The 13,520-nt window shown below is 39.9% G+C and overlaps 1 protein-coding gene across 1 annotated transcript in view; it reads right to left on the reverse strand.

Annotated features, from left to right (window-relative positions):
• Positions 1-12,866, reverse strand: part of CLIP4 (CAP-Gly domain containing linker protein family member 4) — a 32,375-nt gene extending 19,509 nt beyond the window's left edge. The window contains exons 1-8 of the mRNA XM_050316454.1: positions 12,795-12,866; positions 11,417-11,453; positions 9,125-9,186; positions 8,388-8,534; positions 5,847-5,986; positions 4,853-4,946; positions 3,812-3,973; positions 423-541 (exon numbers count right to left, since the gene is read on the reverse strand). Coding sequence (XP_050172411.1) covers positions 423-541; positions 3,812-3,973; positions 4,853-4,946; positions 5,847-5,986; positions 8,388-8,520 — 648 coding nt within the window. The 5' untranslated portion in view covers positions 8,521-8,534; positions 9,125-9,186; positions 11,417-11,453; positions 12,795-12,866. The remainder of the gene's footprint in view (positions 1-422; positions 542-3,811; positions 3,974-4,852; positions 4,947-5,846; positions 5,987-8,387; positions 8,535-9,124; positions 9,187-11,416; positions 11,454-12,794) is intronic.
• Positions 12,867-13,520: the final 654 nt, after the last annotated feature.

The following is a 13,520-nucleotide window of genomic DNA, read 5'->3' on the forward strand; positions in this document are numbered from 1 at the left end:
GAGCAGTTGATGTTTATGTGTTATCAGTTACTCATGCTAAGACCAGGCTTACTGCTAAGCAGTACACTGCATTTCTGGAGGGCACAGATTGCATTCCTCTATTTCTGAAAAGATCCATCACTGCCATGACAACTGTTGCAAGACACAAAGGAGTATTAATAAATAAAAGCTCAAACAACAAAGAGAAGAACATCCTGAAAGCTATTTGAACTAATGAACTAGACTGTGACACAAAAATACAAACTTCAACACACAAGTATGACAAAGCATACAAAATCATCCACTATGAGCTATAAATATTTTTTTCTGAGGCACTCTCACTCCACATAACATAGTTTTAACTAATCAAAATCCTGGACAGACTGTTCAGTTTTCCCAGGTACTTTTTCACCTTTTGGTGAATCTACAACCTAACTCCTTACCCTAAAGGCAGGATTTGCTCCATGTTCCAGTAAACACTTGACAGCTCCTGTACATAGGTTAAATGCAGCAATATGCAAAGCTGTTCCAAAATCAAAATCACTACAGGTGGCATCCACATCTGCAATTAAACATCACATGTGAGGTGTGCAAATCTGTTACGTGAACATTTCACCTTACAGATGCCTTGAGAGGGCATTCAGCTTTTACAGTTTATGTTAACATTTATACAGAGACACCATGATTTATGTACCAAATGCATATGAGAAGCAATTCTACATAGCATATCAACCTTATCTGCATCTGTCTATTCGTATCATGAACCAACCTGGAAGATGAACATTTACTTTCATTCATTTTTTATACTGATGCAACTGCAAAATTGCCGCTGTTCAGGATGCTCAATCTACTCTGCCAATATTAACAAGTGAGTGACTTTAGGTTTGCACATAATTTATTGTTTTAACGTTTCGAAAACATTTATATTTTATTACTTCTAGGTGTCAAATGTTAAAATGAGATGCACCTTCAACCAGTTGTTTTCCTTTGTGAGCAGGTAGTAGGGCAAGGGAAAACTGATTATACCTCTGCTTTACTCTGATTTAATTACTAATGGCCAAGAACAAAGTAAGAGCTGGTGATTTTTATAATTTCATTGCTTTTAAAGAACTGCACTCAGAAGGGTCTCACACTGTTAAACTGGAAAATGGAGCACTGCATTTGATTAAAGAGATTTAGCATAGTATGTATTTCCATCAGTTGTTCCCAATATATCTTTCAATCTGCTATGAAGTTATTACTGTTCCACAAGATTGGAGATTTAATGTATGTTTAGTCTGAGGCTCCTCTCCTAAATTACACGAGAGAGATGTCATTTTGAGTCAATTATGTATATGGTTGTTAATTAAAAATTCCAGTTGATTTAGTACACAAACCAAAGGACAACAAATATTAGCAATAATGTTCCACTTTGAAATACTGGTAAGGAACATAAAATTTTCCACCCCAGGGCTGTGCAGTCTCCTAGTATTTTCCAGTATCAGTCTCTGTTCCAAGAAACACTAGTCCTTCTCAAATATCATAAGCAAAGTATATCCCGTCTGTATCAACCTCCTTATATAGTTATACTAATTGAACATTTTCAGGGCAAATAAAACATCAACATACAGAGAAGATATATAAATACATATGTCTATATAGATAGGTTAAGTTCACACATACCAATAAAGACTGACTCTGATCGAAGGTAACAAATTTGGGATCAAAATTTAACAGTTTTACAATTGCACTAATTAAGTACAAACTTAGCATGAAAAAGAACTGCATTCACATGCCTCGGGCATAATGACAGCTACGTATTCAGATGTATACTAAATGTCAGAAGACATTACCAGTTTAAAAGCAAGTAGAAGCTGTGCAGTTGTATACAACCATTGAAACTTCCATGTTGAATACAACTGTCAAGTATTTTCTGCACACATAGGAATTAATTTGCAGAAATACTGATCAGTAACATCAGCTACTGATGCAGCAACATTTGCATGTACTACTACTTTACAAAATAACTGATGCATAATTTTGAGGGTTTTAATTAGACTGTGTGACTTCCTCAGACTTGCAAGTTTCATGCTTAAGAGTTTTTGCGCAGTTCTCTTACAGCTGTGATCTAAGCGGACATAGTACAGGTGACAAAAAGAAACACATAAATATCAAATCTTACCTGGTAACTACCCCCAAACTATTTAGAGGAATTTAATATGCAGCAATGGTCTGTCATTAGTAACCCATGCAGTTTACAGTCACTGTCTAACGGTACCCCACAATATTTCTAACTCTTAGACCTTTAACAGTTTTTGTACTTAAAACCTCTAAAAATCCAAGATGAAACTCTCTGTTGTAACAACTGAGGAGTAAATCTGTATAAAGAATTTAACTGCAGAGCATCATTAAGAAAAGAGTTTAGCAGCAATTTAAAGGGAAACACCTTTTCAAAGGCTTCACAATGGGTGTCCGAGCTTCAGTACACTGTCTTGAAAAGTTAATATATACATTAACAGCCACTTTCTCTCCAGTTCAGTATGGTTCCATCCAAAGCATATTTGCCTTCTACCTACATTCTCTCCTCTCTGCAAACTGCCTGACGAAGTACAGAGCTAAAATTATTCTTTCTATTAATTCAGACCATCCGTTATTTTCACGCCACAGGGCAAATAATTTTATACAGTTTCCTGAGATAAAAAACATCAGCTACTTATCCAAGAGTTGTCAACTTCTGAGAGGTTTAACCAGAGTAGTTTCCTTGGAAATCTGAGCAAAGTCCCACCCACCCCTTCCACAGGCACAGCACAGGAGGAGATGGGAACACCAAATGCAAATAAGGTCTGAAAGAAGACCTAAACTGGTGATGCAAATTACGGAGACCGGGCTATTGAAATGTGATGTGGACTTAACTACTGTGTAGTCTCATTCTGTCTTCTGTTACCAACCTACGTTTGTCACTTCTTAAGCACGTCATACCAGTAGCAGCGCTGCTTAACAATTACCTCCACGGTGATTCAAGCCTTGTGTACTCCAAAAACCTACCCGCTTTTCAGAATTTTGAGACAGAGCCTCTAGGTACAACTAACTAAAAAAGGGCATTAATCACTTTGCAAAATGGCAAAATCAGAAGGATATTCAGTAGAACAAATTAACATTTGTACAATTTTAGTATTAAAGTTGCTTACTGGTTTTGATGTCCTGACCAAATTAGGAACAAACTGTTCTGATTCAGAACCATTTCAGTATTTCCATTTGCATTAGTATAAATAGGGCTCTAATTACTAACCCTTCACAGTATCTTTCCAAAAGGCATTATCTATTTATGTCAAACACTAAAGTCAACTACTGCTTATATATGACCTTCTACATAGCCGAGAAACAGGAAAAACCGGCATGCCAAAATTTCCTCACTCCCTGGTTTGCCACATGCCGTTGCCAAAGCCCCACTTCTCCCTTACCCTTCTCCCAGCATATCAAACATACTTCTCAATGTTTAAGCAACCTTAAAAATCGTAAGAATTTACCAGAATAGTCACATCTTCCGTTTTCTGCTAACAGCCTCTTAGTCCTCAACAACTTAGAATTATTTAAATTGATAAATCAGTTTGCTTTCCATTTTATTTGAAACTTCTCTACTACCTTATACAAAGTTCATATTTAAAAACCAGTAATAGAAACATTGCAGTAAACCACTAAAAAACAAGTAAAGAGAAAAATGAATCAATGAGGCTAAAAGAATAAGAAATTATTTATGTATAACGGATAACGAAACCCCACACTTAAAAGAGCACTATACATTAGGGTCTACAAAACATGGACAACTACATGAAATAAAGGTAACAATGCCTACCTTTTGGCTTTGCATTTTTCAAAATAACACTGATCAGTTCTGGAACATCAAAGTAGGCAGCATAGTGCAAGGCATTCATATTTGTCCAGCGGCTGCGTAAGCTGCTATCAGCACCCAAATCAATAAGCTGCGTGGCAAATTTTACAGCAGTTTCAACATCACCTGCAAGATGAATTGTGTAAAATATGCATTAGTGATTTAGTTGACCTCAAAAAACATACATACGCTTATGTGTAGCACAAAAGGTACATTAAACCCTTCAAGTATACAGCAGAACAGTAACTATGCCTTTCTTTTTAGGATTAGGAGGCAGAAATCTTTGGTTTTTATCATAAAGGGCTGAAATCTCTACTACAGTGTATAATAACATTACCTGTTTTTCTCTAATGAAAATAATGTGTCAGTCATCAAACCCAGAAATTTTAGTATCTGATAGAAGAAAAAAAATTACACATCACAATGCTGACGTCGATGTTAAAAGATCTGTCAGCACCAGAAAAGATAACCTATGCCAGACCTCACTCAAATTGACTTCAAACTCAGAGGAGAAGTGGGTTCGGGTCAACGAAAAAGTAACACAACATAGAAAAGCTATTAGGAGTACTCAAACAGAGTTAAATGTGCTCTTATTTCCAATATTTCTGATCATAATAATGCAAACGAAGTTTATTGTTCTCTTCTTATATGAACAGGGTGAAAGAAAGCCAGTCACCTAGATGTTCTAGTTTCACTGCTGTAAGCAAACTCTAGCTTAGCTTGCAGTTTGTCCCTCAGTCTGAAACTGCCTTTGCTACATGAAATATATGTTCAAGTTGGTACTACTGTTTGCAGTACCTATACCTATAATACCTATACTGAACTTCTATACTCAACTTAGTCCCAACAGCCACAGCCATAACTGCACTGCAGTTCTGTACCTTCCCTTCTGATGGCCACCAGAAGAGAACAAAACCAAGCACAAAAAATCTACTATAAGTCAGTGGGGTTAGTCTTTGTGAATTAATTAGTTTTTTACATCTATAATGACGTTTCTTTACTCACCAATACCATGAGCTCCTGATTTGCAAGTGTAATGCAAGAGAGTCATATCAGTCAGCCCATCTCTGTCGTTCACATTGCAACCCCTTTTAATGATCTGACAAGCAAATGGAAAACAAGCACATTTTAGCTCTGGCATATCTCTGACATCAGTAGTTATTCATATGTTATTTCAGATGTACTGACTCCTGGATTCATTCCAATGGCTAATAACAAAGAAGCCTGCCAGAATAGACTCTAGCTGCAGAACTGACCAACATACACAAACGTAATAAATAATATTATGTGCATATCATTAACCTTCATTATTCAAAGATTTTAAAGACTCTTTATATTATTCCTTCTGACATATACTTCACATGCTAAAAAGTTAACTGTTTAACTGAACAATAGGAAAATTACTTATAAAACTCTCTCCCCTTGTTCTTTGATCTCTCAACTATACCCACTCCATTCCTCCCCAAAAAAGCCCTCAGTTATATTACAGTAGGAAGAATCTTAACTCTACTTCCACACCTTTCCAAAAAAGCCCAAAATCCAGAAGAAGAAAAATAAGAAAGTAGGATGGAATTACTAGAAACAAGATGTCTTCTTATTGCATGGTGCAAAAAGATTTCAGTTCCTATCTCATTTTGTGCCTTGGAAACATTGCCCTTAAGGTCAGGCTTTACCCTAACTTCATATATTGGAATGTGGGATTACTGCTAACCAGGAAACTGAAACACCAAGGTGAAGGGTCTCTACACAACTGTTTTGAGAAGAAACATTGTTTGTATCACCTCCACAAACTTACTGAATTTTTATCCATCATCTTTCTCTTTCCAAATAAAAGCTGACAACAACGTGTAATACAAGGCATTATCAGTCAGTACTTGCTAAAAGGTAGAATCTGTATCTGCATTTATGATCAGTTCTGCTTCTCAATGAACTGGTTTTGTTTGTTGTAAACACAGTACTTAACACTAAAAGCATTCAAGGGTCTTCATTTATACCTCACCTCATTCCCAATAATATCAATATTCTGCTGGACCTGTGGAACCCACTGCCTTAAGATAGCAAACAATTCAGAAACTGATGTTTTGGGGTCAAAAAGTATTTCTTGGCATGCTGCATCATTGGGATCGAAGAAGGAGAACTCTGTTAAAAAAAAAGGGATCATTATGTGCAATCCTGAGTTTTAACATGCATCTAGTTTTTCAAACTCAGAGGCAAAGAATAGCAGAGAGAGTCACTTCACTACTCATCACACTGGAAAAGTCAGAATGCTGAATTAATTTAGAATTTTTGTTTTAACATCTGGCCTAATCCTCTAACATAAGGTCTTGATTATACTTCTGAAAAAGCTTTGAATCAGCAACCAATACAATGGCACCGCAAGAGGGATTTCAAGTTTAGGCAAGAAGTAACAGTGATGTACAGTGATTGTGCTAATAAGGGTTTAACTGCTGTCCAAGTCAGTCAAAGGCTGCAGATTCTAAGCCATCAGCAAATGACTGAACCAAATACTGAACTTCTACCCCTGTTGCAGCTATCAGGGAGTTGCCTTTTAGAAAGGTTTTGGATAGATGTACGATGCCAGCTCACATCAATTACAGATACACAGCTCTCAGACCAGACATACAGGTTCAGCAAAACAGGGCATCAGCCATCTGGGTGTATGACATGGTATAAACAACCGCTCGATGAATCATCCCAACCTTCCCTCAAAAACAGCATACCTGACTTCTAGATCGGATTAACAGATAAGAGCACCTACAGAGCTCACTTTCTGGCTATTTAGAGTTCCTCCAACTGCACGGTCTTGGTTCAACAAGAATGGAGAAGGAGGACAACTTCACTGATATTTAACATAAATATTTGCACCTAGCATATAAAAAAGCAAACCCCTCATCTCCCAGCACCACACCAAGTGTGCTTCTTCCCTACATCCCATACACTGACACACATCTACTGATTTATCTACTAATATTTACCTTCCACATAAACCACAGCTGATCTACTGCTGAAAGCCATGAAGCAAACAGACAACTAGGCAGCAAGTTTAATGATCTTGCATGATATTCACGACTCTTAACTCTACCTGAAGAATCTACCACGAAGATTTCTAGCTACAAACCTGAACCAAATTATGTATCAGAAATCAACTCTAGCAGACTGTTACAATCAGCATCCTAGGGTAAAAACCTGACACTACATCAAGTTCTAATAACAGCCATCCTAAAGGCTTAACAGGTGATCAGCTGGAGTCTTTGCAAACCAAAGAATCATTACAGAAAACCTGTTTAAACAAAGAGTTCCATGAAAGGATGACAGTGACATCTAGGTATTTTAAAACATTTCTTCCTTCTCCTCTACCTTTCCAATGCATTTATTACAGTGCTCAACTGTACAGGAGAAATAAATGCACTGAATGTAATCACCAAGAATCTCTCCCTGTTGCAGTTTAACCTCCTTTACCCATATTCAGTAATATTACTGTTACACAGATGACAGCAACCTCCTATAAAAGGAATTTTTTTATTCAGTGAGTAGGCACAGACTGAGTAGAACAGATAGTAGTGACACTGTGGTGTTATTGGAAGGTATTACAACACAACGTTTGAAAAAGGTGAATGTAAATTTTTTCTAAGGGATAAGAAAGCAGAATGGAATAAATCATGGCAGTACTTCCAGTAGACTAGGACGGGCAAGTTATGAGAACACAGCTAAACCATGTAAAGACACATGTTCATATACTAAAATATATCATATGGAACAGGTAAATTCCCAACCTATGATAACTTATAAAATGGGTCTCTAGAGTGCTGAGTCTGTCAAACACAGAACATTACATGTATTTATTTTTCCTGAATACAGCTGATTACTCTACTCAAGGCATGGGAAAAACGGAGCTGGAGGCAGTAATTTTTAAGGTATATGGATGCCATTAACACCTTCTGCAACATTCAAAGGCATTCAAATTACATTCTAATTGTAACTATGAATGAAGGTTCTTACCTATAGTGACATTTTTATATATTACATATCCTGTTTAAAATTTTATTATGATTTACACGTGAGGACAAACCAACATTATTTTGATCACTGATCACTAATCTTGCTGTAATTTTCTACCACTCATTTTAGTCCTTACCACCATAAACATGTATGCTTCCATAAGAAATATCCCCGTTTTCATACTGAAAGCACAACAAAAAGTGTAACTCCAGAGGTTTTAAATGTGATGCAGATTAACTTCACTTACTTATTGTAATTTTACATCTTAACAAAATATCTAGTTCTACAATGAGATCTTAAAAATTCTACAAATACCTGAACACACATATAGAAAAGGAAATTATTTAATATGTGTGCAATAAGAAAAAAGGAAAAAGCATGGATCTTCATCTTTCATCTCCTTTAACCAAGAATCCATTTAACAATCAACAAACTTTTTCTGAAATGAAGAAATAAATGGAGTTGACAGTTTTTCTCAAAACGTATTATTCTAATTTATTTTCTGCTCATCACAAATTCATTTTCTGTTAGAAGTACATACCACAGTCTGAAGGCATTGGTGCTGCAGCAACAGAAAAAGTTACAGATGTTTCTGAGCTTGGGAATAAGAACCGTTCCCTTTCAATGAGGGAATCTCCTTCTAAGGAAGGTTCTGGGAGATCCTCTATGGTCATCTTCCAGAAAGACACTTTAGAAGGGAAAAAAATTAATAAATAACCTCATTAGAAATATTTTAGTTTGGTTCTACAGTAGTAAGATATAATGCTCAATTGGTCTAAAATCTTTCCTTTTTCCACACACAAACTATTCCTACCATTACATTCTTACAAACTAATAAAGGTAATTAGTAAAAGCTAGTAGAGTATGGTGTCAAGGTCAGCCAACTTTTGGGTTTGACTTCCATCACTAACTTTGCACGTTATTAATGGAAAACATCACATTTCTCCCCATTTTTCCAACTGAGGAGTAAAGCAAATAATAATGCTATAATCAGCAAACACACAGTGATGATAAATGGATTAGTGTGTTTCACAGCTTTATGAAAACATGAACATTAAGTACCTGTCCTCATATTCAGCATGCATATTCCCTTCCTGCACCATGAGCAAGAACATGCTACCATCTACTGTTTTCTCCTCTTTTAAAATTCTCAGCTCTTTAATCTTCCCACACACAGCTGCAGACAATTCATCACCAAGTGATTCACTCCTGGACTCACGATTCCATATCAGCTCCTTTCCCAGCTTCTCCCCTTGATGTTTTAAAATAGCAACTTACCACAGTGTTGTAACCTCCACCCTGGTGTTGTTTCCAGTCAACTTTTCAGGCCTTACAGCAATCTAGGAGAGAGAATAAATACTAAAGGGCCATACAGAGTTATAGTGACACAATTTAACAACCAGCCCAAGTTACATCCTAGTTATAGTTCACAGGCTAAGATCAGAGGAGAGCTGGCCACCATTTTTAAGACATTTTATCAGGCAAATTCATTAAGTAGTAACAAAAAACGTTATTCTTAATAGAAACAGCCATTACTGCACTATTGGAGACTACATCTCACAGCTGAAAAACTGTAGTTCTGCAACTTAAATTATCATTATTAAACACTCACTATAAAAGCAATGCTTCTACTAACAACCTACATTTTTACTCTGGAGATTGCTATACAGCACTCTTTTTTCAGTTAATTTGTTTGACAGAAAGAACTTGTGGAGCTTCAAGGTATGTTTGCTTTTTTTTTACATTTAATCTATGCACAAGTAAATAGGAAAAATCAGAAAGAAAAGAAGCAGTCTGTCTTTGAGACTTATTTTGGGGTTTGCATCTAACACACAATAAGCTATATGAATAGATTTACTCTAGTATTTCCCTGGATAAATCTGTAACTCTATTTGGGAACCTCACATAATCTACATGCTAATATAAAAGGCATTTTAGCAGTGGTTTACAGATGCTGATCTTGAAGTAAATAAATTAAAACCTCCTTTTCTTGCACACTATACAGAGTTCACCCTTTCCTCAAGTTGGAAGAAGAGATCCACATTAAAATAGTTCATTTTTCTCCAACTAGTTTATTTCTTTACTCTTATGCAGCTGTACAAATCATGTCCTGGCACAGAGGGAAGATCAAGGAGGAGGCCACTGGGAAGGACAGGACTATTTTTTCCCACAGCATTATCAAATTGCATTGGCTTATGTGTTCTTTCATCTAACAAGGCCCAAAATATCACCAATTATTTCAATTAAAAATATCACTACTTATTTCAATTATTATTTTCCTACAGTAAGGAAAAGTTTAAAGTTTACATTTCAAAGGCTCTATAGCCATCATAACCATGACAGCAACAGCTTTCTTGTGTGAGGGACTAGAAAGTCTTTTAAGCTGCAAGTCACTAATTAAATTTCTTTTGAAGGGCAACAATGAAATTAATCTGCTACCATCAGATACTTGTTCAGAGGCTATGGAAAAACAAAACTAAGCTTTGTAAGACACATGAATCCACAAGAGTTTTTCACAGGCAGCACATCAGACGCTCTCACAAAATGCACAAAGGAACAAGTAAGATGCATGAGTATAGAAGAGGTATTAGTTGAACCTGTTAAGCTGGAAAAAGACAAAAGAAATTATAAGCCTTTTGCACAGCGTTACCAGCACAACACTGAGGAAACAAAAGAAACACAATGAAAAGTAGTCAGACCCAGTTGAGCAGATGGTGACAGGAAGAGGTGAGGTTCGTCAAGCACGATGACATAAGTTTCTGGAAGTAGAAATCAACAGAGACATTTGAAAATTAATACAGAAAAGACTGTTCACTGCACACAGGAAAGCAGACTGAACAGAACAGAACCTGTTCGAGTATCCAGGGAATCTTTTACTCTCGCCATAGGCGAGAACACAATCTGTCACACAAGTGCCAAAGTAAAGCAGGCAGGGAAACAACCTGTGTTGTCAGGTAGGTGACAGGAAGACCAAGTGCTACAATGCCTAAGCTGACCCAACTCCACAAAGAATGGCTTCACAAGTCCAGAGTAGTGCCAACACCCTCGACTCAAGTGTGCACATCCTCACATCCCATGGGATTTGAATTTGGCTCTGGAAATGTATGATCACGTCATAACACAGTACTGAACCAGCAATGTCAAGGCAATATGTTCTACACCCATGACCACTCCAGAGGCTGCTACCTCAGGTGTAAGAACATCACAACCAGTTAATACCACACATGCACACCTGGAAAGGCAAAGGGACAGCAAAAGGTTGAAAACTTATTCAAAGAAAGGGAAAAAGCAAACAGACACTGTCCTCATGATGACTTCTGTTGTAAGCAAAACCACAACTGTACAAGGTATTAACAACAGCCAAGACACACAGATTCAGGTGGGAAGTCCTGGTGAAGTGGAATGGAAGGTATTCCAAAAAGAGCAACGATTTTCCTATATCAGTAAGGAGAGTTTAGAGAGACAGAAACTATTAGAGAGGTCCAATAAAAGATAGAATTTTTGTGTTCACAGAATTGCCAAAGTACCACAAAGCATAGTTTAGCACAGAAGAGAAAGTATCATACTTACTATTTGCCAGCCATACGTTCTTCCAACTGAAATATATCTGAAAATGAAAAAACAGAAATATCATAAGAAAAAAAAAGTTGAAGGAGCCATCAGATGCACATGCACTTTTGTAAACAAAATTGAAGAACTACAAGTTTCCTGATATCCACACATTTGCATTGTAGCAAATATATAGGAAAAAAAAGTTGTATAATACAGGGTCCAAATTTTCATGTACTCCAGAGCTTGTAATTTGAGATTTGTGTTAAAGCACAAACTCTTCCTCCAAGTGTTATAAAGACTTGCAAACACTAGAGCACTTGAAGTGATAGCATAGGGTTGTGCTAACGCTTTGATAGCTGAACCTGTCACAAATGTGATGCTATTTTTGACAACCACATATAATGGACTCCTTATTGTGTACTCAAATGTGCTCAAGAAGAAAAATTAAGTTCAGAGAACAAGTCTCTTGCACATACACTACCTGCCCACTTCATAACATTCAGAGCATGAGTGGCAGACACGTTAGATGTGTGTAGGTACACTCAGGACTGGTTTTTCAAGTAGTGTATGGGGCACTCTTGCAACACAGTAGCGTTTTCACAGAATCAGAGGAATTGTTAGGGTTGGAAGGGGGCCCTGGAGATCATCTAATCCAAGCCCCTGCCAAGGCAGGGTCACCTAGAGCAGGTGACACAGGAATGCATACAGGTGGGTTCTAAATGTCTCCAGAGAGGGAGAGTCCACGACCTCCCTGGGTAGCCTGTCCAAGTGCTCTGCCACCCTCAGTGTCTTGTGTTTTAGTTTATGCCCATTGCTCCTCCACCTGTCACTGGGGACCACCAAAAAAAGTCTGGCACCATCCCTTCGGCATCCTTCGAGGTATTTATACGCATTAATGAGTTCCCCTCCTCGGTCTTCTCCAGACTAAACAGGCCCAGCTCCCGCAGCCTCTCCTCATGAGAGAGATGCTCCCGTCCCCTAACCACCCTTGTGGCCCTCCGCTGCACCAGCGTTCTGACAAGCTGGAAGATTCAGGGCACTCAAGGTTCTGGAGCTCTCCAGGCCGGCTCTGCTCGCTCGGAGCCCCCCGCGTCACCTCCCCCAGCGGGCGGGCACGCACCGCTCACTCGAGGGGCTCTCACAGCGAACCCGCGGAGGCCGGGGGGGCTCCCGGTGACACCTGCCGGGGCCGCAGCACCCCCGGACCGTGCTCCCCAGCGGAGAGGGGGGGGGGGGGGGGGCCAGGCCGGCCGCGGCCCGCCCGCTGCGGCGGCCCCTGAGCCGCCACCCCGCCCCCACTGCGCGCCGAGGGCGGGCGGGAAGCGGCGGGGAAGCACCGGGAAAGCACCGGTGGAGCCCCGAGAGGCGCCGGCCCTATCCCCCCCGCCGGCCCTACCTGCTCTCGGCCGAGCGCGGCGGGCGCTGCCGGGGCCTCCGCGCCCGCAGCCCAGGGAGCCGAGCGCGGCCGCGGGCCCGCCCAGCGCGCGGGGGACACGCCCCTTTCCCACCTCCTCGGCCAATCGGCGGCCAGAGCCGCCCGCATCGCCACGCCCCCCTCAGCCACGCCCCCGCACGGGCGGCGGGGCGGGAAGGGCAGCGCGGGGCAGGTGCGGGGCGGGCGGCGCTGGAGCGGGGTGGGCATCCCGGCTCTGCCCGGCCCCGCCCGGCTCGGCCCGGGGAAAACACGGGTATGTCACCGAGGAGACACGGTGTCAGCGCACCCCCTCCGCGCTAAGGCACGACGGTCACAGCGGCACATTTCAGCACACAGCTCAGGAATGCGGACTCCCCAGTTATTCCACTAACCAGCTGGAGAGGCGAAAGGAGCATCTCCCCGAGAAGGCTTTTCAAAGGGTGCTTATCCCGTGCTGTAAAACCTAATAAGGATCTAAATCCAAAGATCGGTAATCTCCGGGGAACCCGTGCAGTAGTAAACCCATCTTCACACGACTCGAGCCCAGGCTGCTTGAGGGGAGTTTGACCTGGATAAAAGCTCAGCCGAGTCCTGCTGTGTTTTTATGTTCAATGTGGGTCACTGTTAAGTAAATATAACTGTTGTTTACAATCAGGTTTTTGTTGCTGTTTTCCCAATGATAAAGGGAGGGGGAGAGGACAAATAATA

This window comes from Myiozetetes cayanensis, unplaced genomic scaffold, assembly GCF_022539395.1.
Source record: "Myiozetetes cayanensis isolate MyiCay16 unplaced genomic scaffold, myiCay2020 scf2-11, whole genome shotgun sequence".
NCBI classification, from domain to species: domain Eukaryota; kingdom Metazoa; phylum Chordata; class Aves; order Passeriformes; family Tyrannidae; genus Myiozetetes; species Myiozetetes cayanensis.